This window comes from Cimex lectularius, unplaced genomic scaffold, assembly GCF_000648675.2.
Source record: "Cimex lectularius strain Harlan isolate CLEC.00 unplaced genomic scaffold, Clec_2.1 scaffold27, whole genome shotgun sequence".
NCBI lineage: Eukaryota > Metazoa > Arthropoda > Insecta > Hemiptera > Cimicidae > Cimex > Cimex lectularius.
Window position 1 is genome coordinate 1,971,150 of NW_019392670.1, and position 23,081 is coordinate 1,994,230.

The 23,081-nt window shown below is 32.2% G+C and overlaps 1 protein-coding gene across 2 annotated transcripts in view; it reads left to right on the plus strand.

The window, feature by feature from the left end:
• Positions 1–20,818, plus strand: part of LOC106667204 (sodium/calcium exchanger 1) — a 131,324-nt gene extending 110,506 nt beyond the window's left edge. The window contains exons 2-8 of one of the 2 annotated variants that reach the window (XM_014395010.2): positions 5,628–5,719; positions 6,205–6,338; positions 9,083–9,182; positions 9,369–9,467; positions 16,105–16,263; positions 16,935–17,106; positions 18,410–20,818. In XM_014395010.2, coding sequence (XP_014250496.1) covers positions 5,628–5,719; positions 6,205–6,338; positions 9,083–9,182; positions 9,369–9,467; positions 16,105–16,263; positions 16,935–17,106; positions 18,410–18,614 — 961 coding nt within the window. In that variant the 3' untranslated portion in view covers positions 18,615–20,818. The remainder of the gene's footprint in view (positions 1–5,627; positions 5,720–6,204; positions 6,339–9,082; positions 9,183–9,368; positions 9,468–16,104; positions 16,264–16,934; positions 17,107–18,409) is intronic. The other variant, XM_014395011.2, reaches the window with a different exon arrangement.
• Positions 20,819–23,081: the final 2,263 nt, after the last annotated feature.

Genomic DNA, 23,081 nt, shown 5'->3' on the forward strand with positions numbered 1-23,081 from the left:
TTGGAAAAAATACAATTTAAGATGTAAATATAAATTTTGAACCAAGTATTTCATACTCACGTAAAGTGTGATGCTGTTTGCTATTCTTGTGGTGTCATATTGGTTTTGTGTGTAAGTGTTCTAAAACGTGAATTTGTATTCTGCTGTTTTTATATGATTCCGACAGGGTGGGAAACGCGGAAATCTGGGAAATTTTCTTTGATCATAGGCGGTTTTATTTAACTCAAATGAAGTCGAGAATGGGGATTGTATTTGTAATTCGGCATTCAATATTGGAAAGGTAGTTAATTATTAAGGATGATAACGAAGGAAAGAGAAATAAAAAAAAAGGGTTTATTTATTTATTTTTTTATAAAGGCGATCAACCACTAGGGTCATGTCCGCCTTGATACATAATATTTATAATGAGAATTAAATTTTCTTAGTTAGGCTATTAACTCGTAAAAATTGAAATAGTTTGTTAATGTTTTCTTTTTGATTTCCTAATATTTGATTTATTGAATTTGATATATTTAAGATTCTTTTGCTGTTATTATAGTTAGGGCAGTCTATTAGTAAGTGTTTTATAGTTAGGATTTCTTCACAGTTTTGACACTTGGGTGGTTGGTCTCGTGACAACAAATAACCATGAGTAAGACGGGTATGGCCAATTCTTAGTCTTGTTAACACCGTTTCATCAAACCTAGATTGTCTAATTGATGATTTCCAAGGACTAACACTACTTTTTATTTCTTTTAGCTTGTTGTCCATTACATTGTTCCACATTTGTTGCCAGGATAACCAAATTTTTTTTTAAATAATTTAAATTAATTTTTAATAATTTGAGCATAAAAAACTCCATTATGTTTAGTGGTCTAATTGACCAAATTACTTCTTTCAATTAATTATTCTTTTTATGTAAGGTCTTCATTGAGAAAAAGTTAGTGTCACGAGCGGGATTTGAACCCACATCCTTCGGTACAAGTGGTTAGAGCAGCGGCGTATTGTAAAGTAGTGGGTTCGAATCCTGCTCGTGTCGCTTATTTTCTTTATTATATTGGTGTAGCTATGGCTGAGTTTGCATGTTCTATAATTAATGCTGTGTGTGTCTCTGTTAATGTAAACCATTTATAGAAAGTTGCGTTTGTATTTGTTTTTTCTGTGTTTAGTATTTGTATTTTGTCAAAATCAAAGTCGTGTTGTTTTTCAAAGTGGTGTGTGACCTATGCTGTGGGATTGGTTTTTGGTGTTTTACAGTCATAGATGTGTTGTTGTTTTCCATTTTCCTAGATATTGCGATGTAATGGACAGTTCATACAATTAATTTTATAAATTACATCGGATTTGTAGGCTGTTGGAGTTGGGACTTTGACTTTGGAAAAAAGTGTATGTACTGTTTTATGGTTTTTAAAAGCTATTTTAATATGTTCTGAGGAGAGAAATTTACTTAATTTGTGTGACAATGTGTATACAAATGGAATGGACATGTATATTGGTTTGTCTTTGTATGATTGTGTCGATGGTGTGTTGTGAACTGTGGGAAGATGTTGTTTTGTGCAGTGCTGAGTCATAATTGTTTATGATTATGTTGATTATGTTTTTAGAGTAGTTGTTGTTATATAAGATTTGTTTGTATATTTGAATATTTTTTAGGTGAAAGGATTCATGACTTAGAGAAATGATTCTGTGTAATAATCCTTTACCCGTGTTTAATATTGTAGTAAACAAAAAACATTAATTTCTCACAAACATTCTCAACACGACACACAACAGTGACACATCAACACAGAAAATACACATTTTGAGTGAGTAAAAATACTTTGATTAAACCTAAAATTTCTATATTGTCTACATCATTGTACAAATTCATATTCACAACTTACACGTATTTTGTATAATTTAAACAATGTTTATAAATCCCAGGCCCAGGAGATGATCTCGATAAAGATCAAAACGTTGGCACGATAAAGAAAATGTTTTTCTAAACCTACATCACACCAGACCGTATCTCACGATCTATAAATAATGATTAATTAGCGGCCATTGAATACTAAACATTGCTATTTATACTATTTCTCTGCCACTTTGTCCTATAGTGATTGATTGATTGAAATAATTTTTATTTTAAAAAGAAAACACATACAAATTATATTTTGAATGGCACACAAAGTGTAATGGCGTATGGCATGGCTAATGCCGACTGCCAGAGTTGGCCATTAAAAGGGAAAGAACTATTCACCAAGAGAAAATATTAGTAGTAACTATGTATACAATAGTTAAGGAATTATTATTTAATATTATTATTAAAAGTAAATAAACAAAACAAAAAATTTGCAATGAGCAATAATGACATTTATGTAATAGCAAAATGTGTAATTACCCTAGATAGTAATAATAATAATATTGAACAAAAGAGAAACACCTTCTCTGATGATCAAGGCAGAATTCTTGCGAATTTTAAATAACTATCCCAATTATAAAGTTTTTTATACCGATGGGTCTAAAAATGAAATTGGTGTAGGGTGTGGGATATTTGCTGATGAGTATATCCTCAGCTGGTCTCTATCAAATGAGGCTAGTGTATACACAGCTGAACTTCATGCAATCAGAAGATCATTGAGCATTATAAAGGAATCGCCAGGAATTTGTAATGCCATTATTTGCTCTGATTCGAAAAGTGGTCTCAAAGCAATCAGAAATAATTTATCGGTTGACCCTTACATCTTAGAAATTCACAAATATCTCTATGAAATCAGAACACTCAACAAACATGTGATATNTAAGAATTTTAAAAAGAAAAAAGAAAAATTAAAGCTTGGATGGCAATAGGATAAATTAGTTTACGAGTGAATGTTTGGAGTCAGAGCTTTATAGCACTCAGAAGAGATATAGCTAACCTAAGATAGAAGGTTTGGATGTTAGGGCGTGAAATGACCTTAGCCGTTAAAACGCCCTTAAAAATTAATAATAATTATATGCAGTTACTTCTAAATATGGCAGTCGTGGGAAGACAGCATGCATATAATTGTCTTGCCATCTAGTGTATCTCTACTAAATTATATAAACCTTAGGTGTGAAAGTGCAGGACATGCAGCGAGAAAGTCCTTTGTCCTATAAATTTTAAATATAACTATATCTTATAAGGGGCGAAACGCATTCCTCCAGCAGACAGAGTAAAATCCATGCTGTGGAACACTTAGTTATTTTTTTGTCCCATCATGTTGTAATTTATTTGAAAAAATAAAGTGCATTCTATTCTACATTCTTTAACATGAATAAATGTAAATAAATTAATAACATCAAGTGGCACTAAAACAGAGTTGTTTGGTACATTTATGTTCTTTAACCGATCATCAATCAAGAATTGTTAACACCGAATGTAGGGTTGAAATTGGTGTGGGTTTTAATTATTTTATCTATTGTTATCGCAAGTTTGTAGCATGGAGAATTTGAATTAGAATTAGAATTATAAAGGACACTACTAGTTTTATAGGTTTGTTTTGTAAAGAAAAAAAAACAGCGTTACGCAGTTTCAACAAATGAAGGGAACTAGACTGGTTTGTTAAATTTGAAATTAAAAAAATGTAAAATTAAATATGGAACAAATAATATAATAGATTTTGATTTACCATTAATTAAGGTTTTTAGTTGAGATAAAAAAGTCTGTGTCATGAGCAGAATTCGAACCCACGATCTTCAGCTAGATACGACGCTGCTCTACCACTATCGTGACTTCTGTGAAGTAGCTCCGAGTGGATCGTGGTCTGATAGCTCAAGTGGTAGAGCAGCGCTAGCCGAAGATCGTGGGTTCGAATCCCGCTGATGACACTGACTTTTTTTATCTCAACTAAAAACCTTAATTAATAGAAAATATTAATTTGCCAAGCGGACCACGAAAACTAGTGAATTTTGATTTACCTTCTATTTTACACATGTACCTAAATAATATTTGACATTCAAATTAATCACTAATTGTAAATTTTCTTACAGTATTTAATAAGATAATATTTAGTCGTGTAATTCACATTCTTCGCATGTTCGAAATTGATCTGCATCCAAAACTAGCTTTGTGGATCAGCGGGTTCATTCTTACAATTTGTGTCGAGACGTGTTTGTAAATCCTTCAACTTGATTATGATCATTTAATGCTTGAAATAAGAATAGTTGTAAACAACAGATCTGTGAGTAGGACCAACATTTACAGAAAGTGAAAAAAAAAGTTGATACAATTTTGTACAGCAGTACTACTATTACTATTACACTTTGGCATTGATGTATTTGGTATTGATTTGTCACTTTTTTTTCACTAATTCCTCTAAATTTTACTCTGTGCTCTAAATTGACTATATACTCTCCATGTTTTCTTATAATTGTGTATACCCCATATTAATAAATAAATAAATGAAAGTGTATGTTTTATCTGTCTTTTGACTAATCTGAAAAATTATATACCTAAGAGTACGTAAACGAATACAAGTAATTAAAAAAATGTATTAATGCATAATATGGATTTAATTCCATAAAACCTTTTTTCCTTATTCCTGTCTAAAAAACAAAAAAGTTAAGCGTTGTACAATTATTACATTATAGCTTACGCATTTTTAATCATTGTTTTCCCTCCCAACTTCACTTCATTTCATTCAGCCAAAACAAATTACTTCCATTTACAAATTAAAACCAGCTAACGAAGACGAGCGTCGTTAAATATTAATCAATATTGTTCTTTGCTTCTTTTTGAAACACAAATTAAAACTATACTTCTTTGAAGGGAGTCTGCTAACATGGAAGGCCTGATGAACATGGGACAAGCTTTGAGATCTGATAACAAGCTTTAAGTTTAACAAAGTGCTTTAGATATTAATTGAGATTGCACAATAGACTAATATTGGTCATCATGGTACATTATATTTGATACACAAGGTTGTAAAAAGGTTGATTCATACACAGCGCTATTAGTATAGCCAGTAACAGCAAATTTAAGTAATATGTAACAAAAAAATGTTGTCAGGTTCATTTGGCCTAAAATTTGTTTACATTTTGGTCACACACATTCAGCTGGCCATTTTTTTATTATTATTTATTTTTATTACAATCTGTAATAATTATTTACAATAGTAATTTGCGGATACATGAACTTATGTACAACTATTTACATTGAGGGGAGAAAATAATCAATGTTATCCTCCCTTTTCACTTTGTTTATGTTTTTTTTTTACAGTTTACACGGAAAGGAGGTCGCAGGGCCATTTCCTCTTAAGACGCCTTATGGAGTTGTAGGGATGGGTTCTATCGGACAGGGCTTGGGCAAGACTATTTGGATGGTGGGAGAGTTTTTTGTGAAACTTGGTAAACTTTTGGGGAATAAATTTTTGGATATAAGGAATTTGAAGGTCGTTGTGGAGGGTAGCATTTGAGACATAATAAGGAGCATTTACATTGGATCTGAGGACTTTAGATTGAGCTGGCCATTAAATATAATAAATTAAACTTAAATTTTTTTGAACAATTATCATCATACCGGTTTTTAAAAATTGAATGTAGGAATATTGATTGCGTTTGAATTGTCAACATGTTATTCATATCTTATGTTGCATGTAATTGTGTAGTATTTTCTTTTGTTTTTAACCCCATGATGCATTATTTTCCAGGAAAATTATTCCGCTGAGGGTGATATCGGAAAATTCGTACGAACGTAACTCCACGCTGACAGTTCACCTCAGCAAGCCTGTTATTGAAACAAGTGAGTAAAATTATGCGTGATTTAGTACAATTTAACCGAGACAAATTAGTAGTGTTAACAGTTCACAATTGGGGATTTAATATTGGAGCGTTTGAGACAGTACTTAATTTTCTTCCTATTAATGTCAATTTACTTTTTCTATTTCTTTCCTTTTTTTTCCTTTATGACAGAATTCTTTTGAAACAAATTACATTATTATTAGATTTTGTACTTATTTTTAAAACCACGATAGAAGTCCTGTTCAATTAAATATATGTTTTATTTGTGAGTAAAGACTATTATAAAATAAAACAATTATAAAAATAAGATCAAAGTTATTAATTTCAAAGAATTTAGGAATAAAGTGTAAAAAAATGAGACCTAAACTATAAAAAAAAGAAGAAGAAATTTATAATTTAAAGATTAGTTCTAAGTTGTGAAGGAAAACAGATCATTGTACAGTGTTCACAATTTTCAATATATTGACTTTTCCTGACTTTTTCCAGGCACGAATCCGCTACGTAGTTCATTCAGAGGTCATCAGAGTCCCAATGCAGAAAAAGTTGCCCTAGAAGGATTACCAGTTCTCGGAGAAGTATCTGTTCTGCATATCACCATAAAAGAAAGTCTCGAATTTAAGGTAAAACCTATTTATAAAATAACTTGATTAGAATTATCAGATAAAAAACAACACTAAATACAGACAAAAAGAACAAGACTACAATCGTTGCAAAACCCAACTTTAAGCTAATAAAAAACAAAGTAAATAATAAATCAAACAGCTCTGTTTTGTATATCCAATGTCAATTTAATTGCTGGATGTGCTGTTTGACAACCATCTAAAAGATTGGCCACAATTTCAGATGTTTCGATTGCCAATGTGATATTATTTAGTGCAAATTGGCAGTCGTATTGAAATAATATATTTTTCCTTTGCCACCAGACTCGTCCACGAAATGTTCCACCACTTTTATCACATTCGATGCTAAGCTACACATAATAAACTGAAATCACTTAGAGCACTTTTCTCAATTATGATGGTTACTCTTAGGACTTGGGATGGTCAGGCCTCTATGTACAAGGTGGTCAACTCATCGTGTCAAACAAAAATTTCTGTACATATAAAGCGGAGTAGAATGCCCTTAATCTCATGTTTTTTTCTCAATCCATTCAAAAGTGACGATTTTTTTAAAATGTTTATTTAAAAAAAATAAGTGTCTTTACATAAAACCTGAATTTTGTCCATTCTAACGTACTTTTCCCAACTATTGACCCTCATTTTTAGATTTAGTACCGAATTTCTTTTTAGATTAGTCCCTTTTTGTTCTAAAAATTACCAGTCTACTTACAAAATAACTACACATAGATCATGAAATTTGCAAAATGGTAATTTTGGATCAACTTCTTAGCTCCCTTATATTACATTTTTAATATGTCAAACCAGATAAAAAGGTCAAAATGTTATGTGCTTTCCAAAGGTCTATTTGAATATTCAATTTTTTTTTCATTTTTTAATGTTTGTCTCATACTCTTTTTTATTAAACAAGAAGTTTCGCATTATACTCACTTTAGATGTACTGTCACCGAAAAAAAAATTGTTAACACCACCCTGTATATAAACTGCTCAAAAATGAATAGGGATGTTTGTAATTTATTCTTATTGTATTAATTTTAATTAAATTAACCGCTATCTTCTTGTTAGTCGGATAAAACAAAATAGAAAATACAAACCAAAAACAAACAAATGTTAATCCTCGTAATGACAGATTTACTTTAGAATAGAAAACATGAAGATTACTCATTTTGTAAACAGACACTTTTTCTTGTCTTTTCTCCATTTCAATTCAGTTGTATTCTCTTTAACAATGGAAATCTTGAATCTTGTACAAGAAGTTTTAGTATTATTGTGATAATGAGTCATTGTGGTTACTGGCTAGTGGATACCGCAGAAGCAGTTGGCGCTTCTCAGAGCGTGGTCTCTCCCAGACTTTAGCCCGATCCTGAGATATTGAAAGTGCCAATAGGAGGCCTGGTAGTGGATCTAGTGCATTAAAATGTTAAAGGAGTACAGAAATATTGCCAATGTTGCAAGTAGGAACTCTTTCCGTAGCACCTGCCAGATCCTAAAAAGATGCTGTAGCAAGGCCTGTATCAACGATCAACTGCCTGTAACGATTCTTAATCATTTATGGGAAGTTGGCTTTGCATCGTATGCCCCTTTGAGACAACTTGCAGCAACAACCCGCCTCCAGCATCTCAGGATATGGTGCAGCGAGCATTACTGATGAGTCGTGTTTATGACTGTATAATGATAGCAGGCACCAAAGAGCCTACCGAGAACTTGGGATGCGTACAATGCCCCATGCTCCCTTCAGTGCGGTTTGGAGGAGGCGGCGTAATGGTCTGGGATTTACACTGGAGGACGAATTGTACTCTATACTGTTGAAGGCAACCTCACCGCAGTCCGTTATGTCCAAGAAATTAACGGGGAATACTTCAAATCATCTCACGGGCAGGGATTTTCGATTTCTGGAGGACAATGCCAGACCTTATAGAGGGAGAGTTGTTCATCAATGTTTAGAAAAACAGGGAATCTCCCATCTGCCCCTTCCCCCTTTGTCACCAGGCATCAATCCCATCGAGCACATGTGGGATGCGTTGCAGAGAAAGCTTTTTGATCACCATCTGCAGCCAGTTGACCTGCAACAACTGAGTGCAGTGTTGCAACATTTATGGAGTGAAATTAGTGACAACTTATTAACATTTGCCTAACATGTGCACATAGGTTTTAGCTAACAGAGGAAATTATACACGTATTAATTGTTTAAAAAAAAAAAATTATTGTGCCCAGTATACAAAATCATGGAATTAAAAACCTTTTATTTATTACTTTTCAAAATCCCTTAATTAAATTTTCCTCCAGTAAAAAACATAATAATTTCTAATAAACTTTAATGCAGGTTATAATAAAAATAAAATCAAAATCCTAGGGAAAGTAAATACTAAAAGTTTAGATTGTTAAAACTTATAACCTATTTATATTTATTAGGTTTCGTGCCCGCTTGACCAAATAAATTTCTTTCAATTAATTTTTAATTAAGGTTTTTGGTTGAGATAAAAATGGCAAAAAGCAGGGAAAATTCAAAAAGGTGGGGTTGAAATGGGAAGTTAGTGTCCGAGTGGATCAAAGTCTCGATAGCTCAAGTGGTAGAGCAGCGGCGTATTTAGCCAAAGGTCGTGGGTTTGAATCCCACTTGTGACACTGCCTTTTTTTATCTCAACCAAAAACCTTAATTAAAAATTAATTGAAACTTATAACCTATCGTTGAACATAGACAAAGTAAACACACTTGATATTTTTTTATATATATTGTTATTTTACAGGATACAGTTGATATGTTGGTTGAAACTAGGGCTTCCCCTTTCATTGTGGGTACAACTTCCTGGGGTGAACAATTCGCTGATGCAATAAAAGTAAAAGGAGGTGAGAAATTGTATAAAATTATAAAACATTTACAACTTACTTAATATTATAACTTTTTTTCATGTTTAAATACACACCAGTATTTATAATTACAGTTGTTAATTTAGATACTTTAGACATGGTTCTTACATTCTTAGAAAATTATTTTTTTATGTATATATACGAATAATTCATTTTTCCTACCAGGGGATGACGATGATGGCGAGCCCCCTAGTTGTTTTGACTACTTCCTGCACGTCCTAACTATCTTTTGGAAGATTTTATTCGCATTTGTACCACCTACAGGTAAATGATATTATAAATAAGTATAGATAAATTTAAATAAGTACTTAATAGTTGAAAAAAAAATTATTTCTCTTAAATATGTTACAAACTAAGAAGAACCAAAACACTTGACATATTTGTAAAATCATGTAATACAATTAGTATTCATTAACACTCCACTAATTTTAACTTTTTTTTTGTAACAAATAGAAAACCTACGTGATTATACACAGTTGTGTATAAAATATCAGGGATAAGGCAAATTTGAAAGAAAGTAAAACCATCAGCCCCATCAAGCTTTTGAGGTTGAGGTGCCCCAACATGAAGACTTTAAAAATATTTATAATAATTTACCCAGTTAACAAATATAATCAATAATATTTGAAATTATGGCTTCAACCATAAATGTTTAGTGTTGATTGGCAATGGATTACAATTAGGTTCAATGGTGTTTGTGATGAGTTCTAGTCATTTTGGTTTTCTATCACATCTTCAACCATTTTTTCCCGTTAATACTAGTGAAAAATAGAACTCGAACAAGTAGAACTGTTAATAGTACACATTCCAATAAAGAAATAAAATCTATCAATAATCAGATTAAACTGCTCCTTAACTTGCGAACTGGTGCAAATCGGAATAGTTTAAATGCTGATATAAGATATCTTAGAAAATTATGAAAAAAGTTGAATGAACTGAAGAAAGAATTAAGTAACTCTTAAATTCACTGGACTTAAACTGAACTTGTTGGCACTTGGTTAAAAAAGAAACAAATTGTAATTTTAATATTAACCTCATACAAACTAAAAATCCTCGCTCAGTAGTGTCCACAATCAAAATTCAATTTTGAACACTACCTAAAGATGTATGACAGATATGCTTCTTTGTTTTTAATACCTGAACAGGCAATATCAGAGATAATAAAATCAATTTAAAAAATCAGTAACAATTGATTATGGCAAGTCATACAATCTTTGTTTTCCTAATGTGCTAAAATGTTGTAGTCGTGCCAGTTTTCAAAAAAAGACAACAGAGTAGACCCTAAATCACAGTTCAGTTATCAAAAGGGGGATCTACTCTATAGATCACTAATGCACAACTTGATGCAAAGAGTGTTTAAAGCATTTCAAAATAAAGTAAGTTTAAACATGGTAATAAGAGATCTTAGAAGAGCATTCAACACTAGACCATTCTGTCCTTTGTAAAAAACTGGAGGGTTGTTGGTGGCTGCAATGGTTTAGGGTCATCACTGTAAGTTCCTGGATTCGAATCCAGCAGCCCTGCATTGGAACCCGACATACTTACAAATGGGATTTTTCAAAAACATTTGCACCCCAAGAATTCATATAACTTATTAGTTAAAATACTCTTGTAAAAAAAGAAATTTTTTGAGGGAATACACTAGAATTTTGTAGAAGTTTTCTGTTAGACAGACATCAAGTCAGGACTACACTAAAAATTTGAAGGTTCAAAACCAAACATTGGTAGAATTGGTTGACCATGGTAAAACATCTTTAACTGAAGCAATTACCACCGTATTAGCTAGGAAATATGGTCGAAGGGTGAGTGCATTTAATCAAATTGATAATGCACCAGGAGAAAAAAATGTGCGGGATCACTATTTCTATTTCTCATGTAGAATACGATACACCTAACCACCACTATGTGCAAGCAGATTAATAGGAGCTATATTTTTATTATTTATATGCTTCTTAAAAAATGAAATTTTATTTACAATAAGAGATACAGATTTGGCTTTAACAGTACAATAATGATCTGAGTGGGGATGATAGTAGGGGTTTTATAGTAACAAACAGTTTGTCAGCAAGTGTTGTGTTAAATCCAACTCGATGCGGTGGATTCTTGCCTTACTCTCTGTAACTAATCACCTAAATGTATCTGTCATGTCTGTTTATAGGGATGGTACCGTTTTTACAATTAGCTGGTGTTCCTACTTTTCTAACAAATAGAGAACTATCTAGTCTTAAGGGTGTTTTCGATTTTATTTATGACTATTTTCATGCTCTGGCTGTGAATGTAAATAAAAACCAAACTTTATGTTATAACTTATGTGATAGAAAACACCAACATGATACTTCCAATACAAAATTATTAGGCATTTACCTTAAGTAGGAATGACTATATTAATTTTATGTGTGTAAAACTATCTAAAATTTGTTATATTTTGTAAAAACTAAGTGATATGATAAAAGAAAATTTACTAAGAGTAGTGTATGTGGGCCTATTTCGGGATCAACTATTTTACAGTATTTATCACTGGGGAGAAGGATCAAGCTTTCCAAAAATTTTAAAAGTGCAAAAAAGTGTGATGAGGATTAGTTTTAGTAAATCTCAGAAAACACTCCTAGCTGATATTTATAAAATTTAGGATAATGATAGCAGCTAGGATCTACAGTTTTTGCATTATGAAACACACCTAAGAAAATATTGACTCCCTGTAATTTAATGAGGAACTAACATACAATTTCAGAGATAATGGAAGAATTATTACAATTAATTAAGGTTTTTAGTTGAGATAAAAAAGTCAATGGCACGAGCGGGATTCGAACCCATGATCCTCGGCTAGATGCGCAGCTGCTCTACCACTTGAGCTATCGTGACCTCAAGTGGTAGAGCAGTGGCTATCTAGCCTAGGATCATGGGTTCGAATCCCGCTCGTGCCATTGACTTTTTTATCTCAACTAAAAACCTTAATTAATTTTAATATATTAATTGGTCAAGCGGACCACGAAATTAGTGAATTGGAAGAATTATTATTCTGTTTTGCAAGACAACCAAACCATTAAATAGGTCTTAGTTACAAAATTGTACAACATTATTGGCTGTGATGGTAGAAAGTTAGAACTAAAAAAAAAATGAAATGTGATTAAAGAGCATATAATTCTGCATCCTAGATTTAGTGTAAATAAATATGAAAACAAAGGTTTCTTAAAAAAATAAAATATAAATAAATATAAAGATTGGCAATGTAAGTGAATGAACTTTACTATTGGGGGACCGCGGTAGCTGAGTGGTTAGCATGAGAGACTCTCACGCCGCGGTCGTGGGTTCGATTCCCACCGTCGCCTCTGGCCCTTTTTTCCCGATAACCCCCAATTTGAAACAACATATATAAGAATTCGTCATGGCTAATATGCAAAGATCATAAGGCAAAAAAAAAACTTTACTACAATAAAAACTTGTTATTATTATTAATGAAATTTATCTATCTCAATTGTAATGTAGAATGGACAGGTGGTAAATCTCATCCACTGTCTAATCTAAACTTATAAATTAATTATGGTTGAAGCCATACACTTGTAAACCATATAATTCATTAGAAATGGTTCAAAGACCTGATGAAGTTAATATATTTTTCGAAAGCTTTCTGTGCATAAATGCAGGTATGTTTAAAGATGATTTATTGTTTTCAAAAGCAGTGATTAAAAAAAAAAAATCTGGGTACAGCCATATTGGCAATATCTCTCAAGTGCCGATTGATGGAAACATTAGGCACTGATTTTGTAACATTTTAGATCATTTCTCTATGTTGGAAGGAAATTACTTCGATAATGAGGATTATAAATTGTACTCTCTTCAGTTGGAACCCTTCTTTTCTTAATTACTAAATAAATCTGGCCATGAATAACATAAATATCTATATAGGTTTAACTTTGTTTTCCAAACTGTTCCTATAAATACCATGTGAACAATACAAATATGAATTTCGGAAACATTATTTTTCAAGAATAATGTATGTTCTATTAACATTCTATCTCGTATGTATGTTTTGTTCTGGCTAGATGTATGTTGTGGCTACTTATGCTTTGCATTCTCCATACTTTGCATTGGAGTACTCACAGCAGTCATAGGTGACGTCGCTTCACATTTTGGCTGTACAGCAGGCATAAAAGATTCTGTAACTGCTGTAACATTTGTTGCTTTAGGCACGAGTGTTCCAGGTATCACTTAAATCAGCCATTCAGAATTATGCATACAGTAGCACACTAGATTGTATATAAATCACTAGGTTTTCAGGAGAAAAGGTAAGCACTTAAACCGATTAGCTAGATAGGACTTTAAAACTGCAACATCTTCTGAAAACATGAATTTTATGAAAGATCATTTTTAAACACTGCACTACACTTGTTTTTAATTATTTATTGATGTCTTGTTTTCTATCCAACACACAATGCAATTGTCACTAGAAAGAAAAGCCAAAAAAAAAAAAAATTTAAGGAAAGGACCAAAAAGAGTTAAGTGCTATCATATCATCAATATTTGTTACAAAATATAAGCTGTTTTGTATAGTATAAAAATTGCAAATCTGAAAAATTGGATGGTCAATCATTCGGCAAGAACACTCAGTCTGCTGTCTTAAGTGCCTAACACTTTTCTAATCGATTTTGTAATCTAACACTAACTAATTATGATTGTTTAATTGATATGGCAGTACAAAATATTCTGCGTCTTTAACCCTGAAGATCAGTTGTCATTTTGCTTTACTTCAACTTGCTGAGGATTGTTAAGGTATGTAGATTTAATGCTGTGAACTTAAATCTACCAATCTAATTACAAACTACAACATCTAAAGGAAAGGTAAATGTCAATACAGATGGATTTATATATGCACTAATTTCTTGGTTTACCCTTCCATAGACTTATAAGTTATGACAATAAACCAAAATGATCCTTTAATTTGTGTGTAAACTGTATTTCCAAAAAAGAAATATATTATTACAATAGAAATTGTATGTATTACAAATGGATGTACAGGTAAGTATATAAAATGAATACATAAACAGGACTAAATAATTTATAAATTCCAATAAGGAAAATTATTATTTTCTACTACAGAAGCAAAAATTAACAAAAAGTAAAAATTTCATTGCCACTAAAATAAGTTTGTGAATCACTTACACAACACTTCATTTACATATAAACTTGCATAAATTAAAACTACCATACATTTAAATGAATTATTAATTAATGTTTATAATAATAGCATTAATCAATAATGTCACAATTTATTATCGATCAAAACTCTAAAAACTAACCCTAACACTATCTAACATAATTCACCCTTGCCTGTCTCTAACCGTAACCTATAGCCCTGCTGCTAATTACGAAAGCAAAAACAAAAACCTAACCCTAAACCTACCTAACCTAGCCTAACACATTCCTAACCGTAATCTATAGTCCTGTTGCCAATTACGAAAGTAAAAGCAATACCTAACCATCCCCAGCACTCCTAACCTAACTTAATTCTACCCTTCCCTAATCCCCTAATTGTAACCTTAATATACCTGTCCATAATGCCCTAAAACTAACCCTAATCTAAACTAACACGTCCTAACCCTAACCTAACTGAACCCATATGAACTTTTTGGTAACTAGAAAATGATCACGCAAAAAATGTATACCCTCTCCAAAAACATATTCATCTTAAAAAGTAATAATGTGCAAATATTCAGCAGTTAAAGCATCATGTAACATTTTAATTGTATAAGTTGAACTATATGGATGGTTCATGGAAATGTTGTAATTGAAAAATCTGTAGGATGAATTCTTTGAAAAAGTAAATTGTAGGATTTTTAATCTCTTGTTAGTGTTACTATCTACATTGTTAAGAGAAAAAAATCCATAGCTTATTCCAAATTAGGTCAATGAACACAGAAAGTGAAAATTACGGAAATAATATCTAGTTTGTTATACAACTAGTCAGGCCTTGAATGAATGAACCATAATCAAGCAGTTTGATTTGATCATTGGTAAAATTAGTCAGTATTTCAGGGACGATGAGGATAATTGGAAGCCAGGGGTTTGGTATTCTTCAAGCATTGCAGCTTTTTGGCTTATTGTACTTTTCCTAATTCCTTAGTTCAATTCATTTGACTCAATTCTTCTTTTAAGAAGTCAATTGACTGTCATTGCTGCATTTTTCCCAGGTCTTCTTGGTACACTAGATTATGTCTCCATTTAGCATTCAAGGAGAATTTGGGTGACAGTTTCTTCGTTATATAACCTCTAATTGATTTGTTTTTGAATGTGTATCAGTTTTTTATATGTTCTCCTTGTATATATGTTTCTAATAGATGTAGGTATGTAGGCAGCTCTGATGGGATTGTCATCCCATGTTTCAAGAGCAATTGATTTAAAATATGCATATTAACATAAGTGTGATCAAGAAGAGAATGCATTTTATATATTTATTAGACATTAATAACTTCAATGATGAAAAAGTGGAGTTGAGATAAAATCAAGATCTACTTATTATGTACGATTGCACAAAACCAGCCAAACTACTACTAATAAACATGCATACTACAATAGCCATTTTTAAGCTGTTTCCAATTGTATTAAAAAGTGTTCGTTATTTTCACAAGAAAAAAATTTCTGCCTAATAGATAATCCTAAAAGTAGTGCAATTATTGTAAAAAAAATATAATAATAATTTGATTTGGGTGTATTTGGACAATTGTTGATCCTATCTAATGAAATGATAAATATAGAAAGTCTTAATGTGTGTTTCTTTTTAGTTTTTTAGTAAAACACTAATAATATTTTTTTAAATGAATGCATAAATGAACCACATTGTGAGTGTTAGTAAAAGAGGAATCATATAAGTGACGATTATACTTATGAAAATATATTTCCATAGAAATGCTGCATGGGTGGCTATGTTTCTGGGTATCAATTCTATGGATAGGTGTATTGACTGCAACAATTGGAGACGTAGCGTCAGCATTCGGCTGCACTGTAGGAATTGAAGATCAAGTGACTGCTATATCCCTTGTTGCGTTAGGCACAAGTTTACCAGGTACCATATCGACTTCTCAGCATTTGTGTCCCTGTTAAATGTGTCGATTTTCTTTGTAACATTCACTAATTTTATTTTATTTTATTTTTTTAATGAGATAAATTAATATTTTCAAGTAAACCATGTTAATAGCTTTGAATAAATATAGTAATTACCAGAAATTTATTAACTCATGTTAATTAATTTTATTTAATTATTGACATTCTATTTATGTTTGTTGAAAAAATACTTTCATGCCAATGAATGGTACTTTCTCCATATGTTAATTAAAGAAAATGTGCTAATGCATCAAGGTAATTACTTGGTTGTTTAATCTTTTTTTAATTAAAATTTTATTTTCCAATTGTAAGTAAATCAACTGTACTAATATCAGTAACCTGTTAGTCTGTCAGTTTTATTAACATTTTATGTGTCTAATTTCAATGACAACAAATTATTTATAATTTATTATAAATAAAACGTTTATAACATTAATTATGTATCTTAGGTTAAGTTGCTTTATATTTTCAAGTATTTATTAACGTAATTCACATATTAAGCATGATGAATGTTAAAGTAGTTAGCAATGCACCACAACAATAAAATAAATTAGACTTATTTTGAACTTTTAAAATAATTCATGCCTGATTATACATTAAAAAATTCTCACAATTTATATCAATGTTTTACAGATACATTTGCAAGCAAAGTTTCTGCAATTCAAGACTCGACTGCGGATAATTCAATAGGAAATGTTACAGGAAGCAATGCTGTTAATGTATTTTTAGGAATTGGAATTGCTTGGTCGATCGCTGCTATATATCATTCGTTCCATGGAAATGCTTTTATTGTACCACCAGGAAAGTGAGTGAACTTAATTATTAGAAATAATATTATTGTTAACTGTAAGCGGTACATGCACTCTATATCCGTTTTGCTAAGTGAAGCGAGAACATTTAGCATATGTGCTTGTTCATTCTTACTCTCTGCTTGGAATAAATGTAAGGTTAAAAAAAATTATTCATGCCTTCATATGCAATTATTGCAACACTTGTTAGGACCATCTGAATAATTGTGTCTCTCATTGTCTGTTTCTGGATTCCTCCTACCCTCATCAGTGACTCTCCTTGCTTTGGTAAACTCCTCACCATTCGACTCTCCTTCTCTTAGGACTCTCCTCATCTATCTACTCTATTTGACTCGTCTCTGCCTTTTTTTCGGGTCTTGACTCTACTTGATCTGAACTCTCTTACTTTTGGGATCGGGGCTCTACTTGTCTATCCATCTACTTGTGTTCCTGTACTTGACTGCCTCCTTCAAGTTTAATTTTCCAATCCACCCTTTTTATGCTAATCTCCAAAACAAGGTTGAAGGGATGGAAAAGCAAATTTCTGAGGGTAGTCAAACCCCTTCTTGCTAGGATCATTCATGACCTCTAGTGTAATATACAATAGTCCTCAATTGTACGGGCACAAAAGTCCATCTGGTTGATCCACAATGCACGAGGAATTTCCCTTAATAAATAACACACTGTCTTTTTTGTTATTTGTGGAGGCTAGTCACTCATCGCTGTTTTGTCTTCCAACACAAATCTTATCCAAGCCAACTCCAATTTCCAAGAACACCTTGATTTTATTAAATACTTGTGCAAAAAGTGGAGGACAAAACTAGATGAGGAAAAATGTACACTGAAAAAAGCTTTGCCTTCCACTGTACATAAATAAAAAGGAATTATCGACTTCCACACAAGTCAGATACTTAGGACTATACTTAGACAGTAGACTGGCGTGAAATCCCCACACAAGATACAACTTAACGGAAGACTTGGACAACTCTGGAACTGGAAATCATTTCTTCCAGGGTACTTTCTTCATCATGTGTTCTACTCCCATCTGTTTTTAAAATTAACAGAAAATAGGTTGGGTGTCCTTTCATTGAAATTTTCTGTGTCTCGGTAGCAAGGGGAAGTTTATCCATCTCTTCACAGAATTTTCTCCAAGATTTCCTATTTGCTTTTCTCAGAGTTTTGTTGTATTCATTTAGGGCATTTTTGTATTCATCCCATTTACCGTTACTTTTGCTCTTATGTATGTACATTCAGGTTATAATTAAATTTATTTTAAAAAAATATAATGGAAAATAATGTTATAATTTTTTTCTATTTCAGCCTTGCATTTTCAGTGACGATATTTTGTACAGAAGCATTGATCGCAATCACAATAATAGTGATGAGAAGATGCAAATTTATTGGAGGAGAACTTGGTGGTGCGACAATACCAAAATACTTAACATCCCTGTTTTTCTTCTCACTCTGGGTTTTCTACGTTGTCATGTCAACACTCGAAGTTTATCATGTTATCGAAGGATTCTAAGAGCCGGAGAAAAATAAAATCTGATCTTGCTGTGTCCATTATGGCTCTATGTTCATTTGCCTGGATAAAAAGCTTAACAGGTTGTGATAAAAGAACGAAATAGTGATAAAGCAAAAGCAGAACCGTTTGCTGGACATATTCCTCAAAGTATTTATGAACATTAAAACATTTAGTTTGTACGCAGTTTGAAAATACTTGCATTGATGTCACAAATAATTATCTCTCTTTTTTTTTTTTTTTTTTTTTTTTTTCAAAGAAGTTATCAACTCCCTACTTCATAATTTCACTAAATGATCTTATTTATAATTATTATTTAATATTATTTATAATTATTATTTAACTCACCACCAGGTGAAAATATGAAAGACGGGGATTTCCATTTATGAATGCATCACTTACGGGTAGTTCAAAAATCAAATATGTATTGGGACCATTGAATAAACAAAATAGAATGGTATAGTAGAAAAATGAAATGTTACATTTTTAAACATTGTGATGTAAAAAATAATTGGTTCAACTAAATCAAATCTTGACCCCTTCCTCTACTCAAAAAACAAGGGAAAAACACAATTCGTACATTTTTTTCAATTTTATGTTCAAAATTGAGGTGTTTTATTTTTACAGATTTGAATACAACTTCATTCATTAAAAATTATGTTACAAATGTTACTTATGACTTTCGTCTTCTACCACTGTTAATTTATTAATAATTTTGTTTTGTACAGTTGCCTAGTTCCTAACATTTATTAATGTGGAAAGGGGATGGATTTGTTCAAAATTAATTGTATTTAATTATATATTCAGCATTTATATAGCCATTTGGCAGCCTTTTTTTAATTGTTGTTAAGTATATCCACAAAAATAGCTATAAATGAACAAAATCTTTGCATAGCAGAAAAAAAATCTGCTATTCATTCCATAAAAATGACAACTGATTAAAAAATATATTTAAAAAAAACAACCTAAGTTATTGTTATTTTTATTTTGTTTTATTTTTTACACAAATGTTTCATAGTTCAAGTAGGTTAAAATGTAAGTAGATATTTTGAAATTGTTGGTAATTTCAGAATGGTATTTCTATATACTCTTTAAGTTTCTATTTACAAAAGTATTAGGATTGGTTAATTGATTACGATACAGTAGAATATTATTGTAATCGATACAAATATAAATGATACCTATGTTGTGAGACCTAAGAGAGTAGGATTGAACTATTTTTGGAATATTGTGTACAGTTCTTTTCTTTTCTTTTGTTTTTTTGTAAAAAAATGTATAAAAATATATACACAAAAAAAGTAAATAAGTTATAAAAAAGACAAGTTGCTGGAAAAGTTGTAACGTGTATACAATATGAGAACATTAATTCTTACAGTTAAATAAATTTTTGTGTTGTACGGTGTGTAATGCTATCGGTAGTCATGCTTTTTGTACCCACGAAATTTAAATATTGATACGTCAGTTTACTTAAAATATATACAAAAATAAGATTGTTAAACATTACATGAGGATGCGTTATAATAATAGTCAATGTATTCATGATAATATATTAGAAAAATAATTAGTATTGAGCCATGTTTTGAGGGAATTATATATGTGTAAATGTTAATGTCATAAAATTTAAATAATCTATTTTATTGCAAATCATGTGATTAAATTATAATTTGTAAGCATTTAATCGATTTGATCATTTAAATTATTGAAATTTACGATACGAGAAATCACTATTTAGCTACTTCTAAATAGTAGCTTTAATACATAGATAAAGTTGTTTAAGAAAGTGAATACTTCCCTTGTACATATTTTAGTTCTGTAATCAAAAACTTCAAAACTACTTAATCAACTTTAAATTGATTCATGAGAGAGAGAAATATTAGCGTTTGTATATTGTATTATATACAATTGTATTTTTTTGTGTATAAAAATTGCCTTCTTAAGAGGGTGCACAATGTACTCTTCCAACAGCCTTCCAGAAATATATCAAACTTTTGGATAATTGCTGTAGTTCTATTTCCTTACTGTTATGAGTAAAATATCAATTTGTTAAATTTCAAAAACCTAAATACAATGAATAATCCTAATGCTTGTAAAATAAGCCTATAGTGCATAGTGTTTTTTGTTTGTTTTTTTATTGGTAAATTCAATGAAAATTTCAGGTACTTGTATACAAATTTAATCAGCAATATATGAACCATTTTGTTCCACTACCTGTTGCCATCTTCCATGTTACTTTTTAATTATTTCCTCATAGGACATATCAGATTTTGAGCTAAAGTGTGTTTTCTGCAGTCCTCGAGTGTCGTCAAGTTTTTCCCATTGAGAGTTTTGCAGAGTTTGGAATAAGTGGAAATTTAATATGATGGGTGAAGTAACACATCCCAGGCAATCTCCAAATATTTCTGGGGCGAGCTTTATGCCAGTGGAAAACTACACCCTTACGATTATTCAATGATGGTCATTTTTGGTCAAATTGGCTGACTTAAATGGCTCCGATAGTGTGCAACATACAGTAGAATTAACAGTTTAATTTGGCGGAAAAAGCTCTTAATGCACCTCCTTCCAACCCCATCAAACGCCCAACCTTCATGGGACCATTGGCTTTTGGAGTTGTTAACGGTGGGTCACTGTATTTTCCCCAGTTATCAATTTAAAAATGGGTCCTTTTAGAAGATCAACATTAAGGACAAAGTTTGTCTTCTAGTGTTTCATATTTACCTCAAAGATTAATATTATTTACGCTAAAGTTGAGAATCTAAAAGTAGTGTTATAATGAAAAGTGCTGCACCTTTAAGGCCCACTCTTAGCTGAATTAGGAGTATTCTAAGGCGTGATGGTGAATTCAATGACAATTTATGTTACTTGAAAGCAATGAACCATTTTATTCCACTATTTGTTACCTTAGGAATTTCTTGGATATTAAAGGACCATTTGATAATACTCCTATTGAAGCAATGGTCACATCACTGAGACAGCGAGGAACTGACAAAACCTGCTGCAGATGGATAGAATCAATGCTAAAAAGCAGAAAAATGCAGGCCTCCTTGCTCGATAAAAAAAGTAGAACCAGTGTGAATGACATCATAAGCAAACTACACTGACAAATATTTATTTAGAAATCGTCTGGTGTGATATAGGTTTCAGAAAAACATTTCCTTTATCGTGCCAACGTTTCGATCTTTATTGAGATCATCTTCAGTGTTCAAAGTGTTTGTCTTCTGTGTAACTGTGCCATTCTTGTGTGTCGTGTCGAGAGTGCCGTTAAATGCTCCTCGACTCCTGGAAGACTTCAACTCCTTCTGGCGAACTTCTCGCCGAATCCTGGCCAACTCCTGGCCTACATCGGTCCGACTTCGACTCCTCTTGGCGAACCTCTCGCCGTCGTCTCCTCGGCGAACTCCGGCTCTTCGTCAACTTCAGGCCGACTCCTGGCCATCTTCGGGCCGAGGCAGGAGGAGGTGGGGAAGTGTTAAGCTTAGGAAATACTGTTATGCTTCCTGGTGACCCAAGTGTCCTTGTCCTCCCCAGGTCTTTGAGCTACTCCGGATGAGTCCGGGCATTAGATAATCCTGTGGGTTGAGCAATAAGGCCACTTGTCAGCACAACAGTAAATATTTCCGAGGCGATTGCCCAGGATCGACCCACATTTCTAAATCGAAACATCTAACTGTTACCATTTCGCCAGCTTTGTTTAGCTGCGACTGGAGTTTTCGAGTAAGACGAGGTCGACTCCCGAGATTCCAAGCTACTTCCGATTGCCCAACCATACACAACACGCTTTCCCAACAATTAGCCAAACTATTCCTACTTTTAATCTTAATATTTACAATACGCTTAATTTCTACAAAAACCTTGTTTAAGATTCCATTTCAGGAATCGTCACAGCTGTGTTATTTCATTACGTCATTATTGTCTACTTGTATTTATAATTGGCCAAAATAAAATTATATCAATATACATAATCGTGTTTTGATGGATCATCCAGTACTCCTCACATTCACCAAAAGCAAATGTTGCCCAATAGCACACAAGGGATAACCAATTCAGGCCCTAACCTAACATAATCTATCCCGTTCCAAATCCTAACCTAACCTAACCCAACCCGTCCTTAACTGTTTCTAATCTAACCTAACAAAAAAAATGCATATCAAGCCCAAAAATACACCTATGTCAAAATGTCTATTTATTCTCCAGTTGCCATGAGAGATTTGTATTCAAACAAAAATTGATTATTCTAGAATACTTATATCAAAATTATGGTATATTGAAACGTTGTCAGAAAGAAGGTCCAACCTACCTCTTCGAGATGAGGCACGTTGGCATTACTATTGTCAATGGCAATGAACGGATCGATGGAGTGGAAGTGTGAACCACCCCCAGCCACCACCGCCGCCTCCGGAGGTGGCGTGAGACGTCAGCTGTTTCCGCCCCTCGCCATCGACATTCTGATAAGGGGAAAAACCTCTCTCTGAC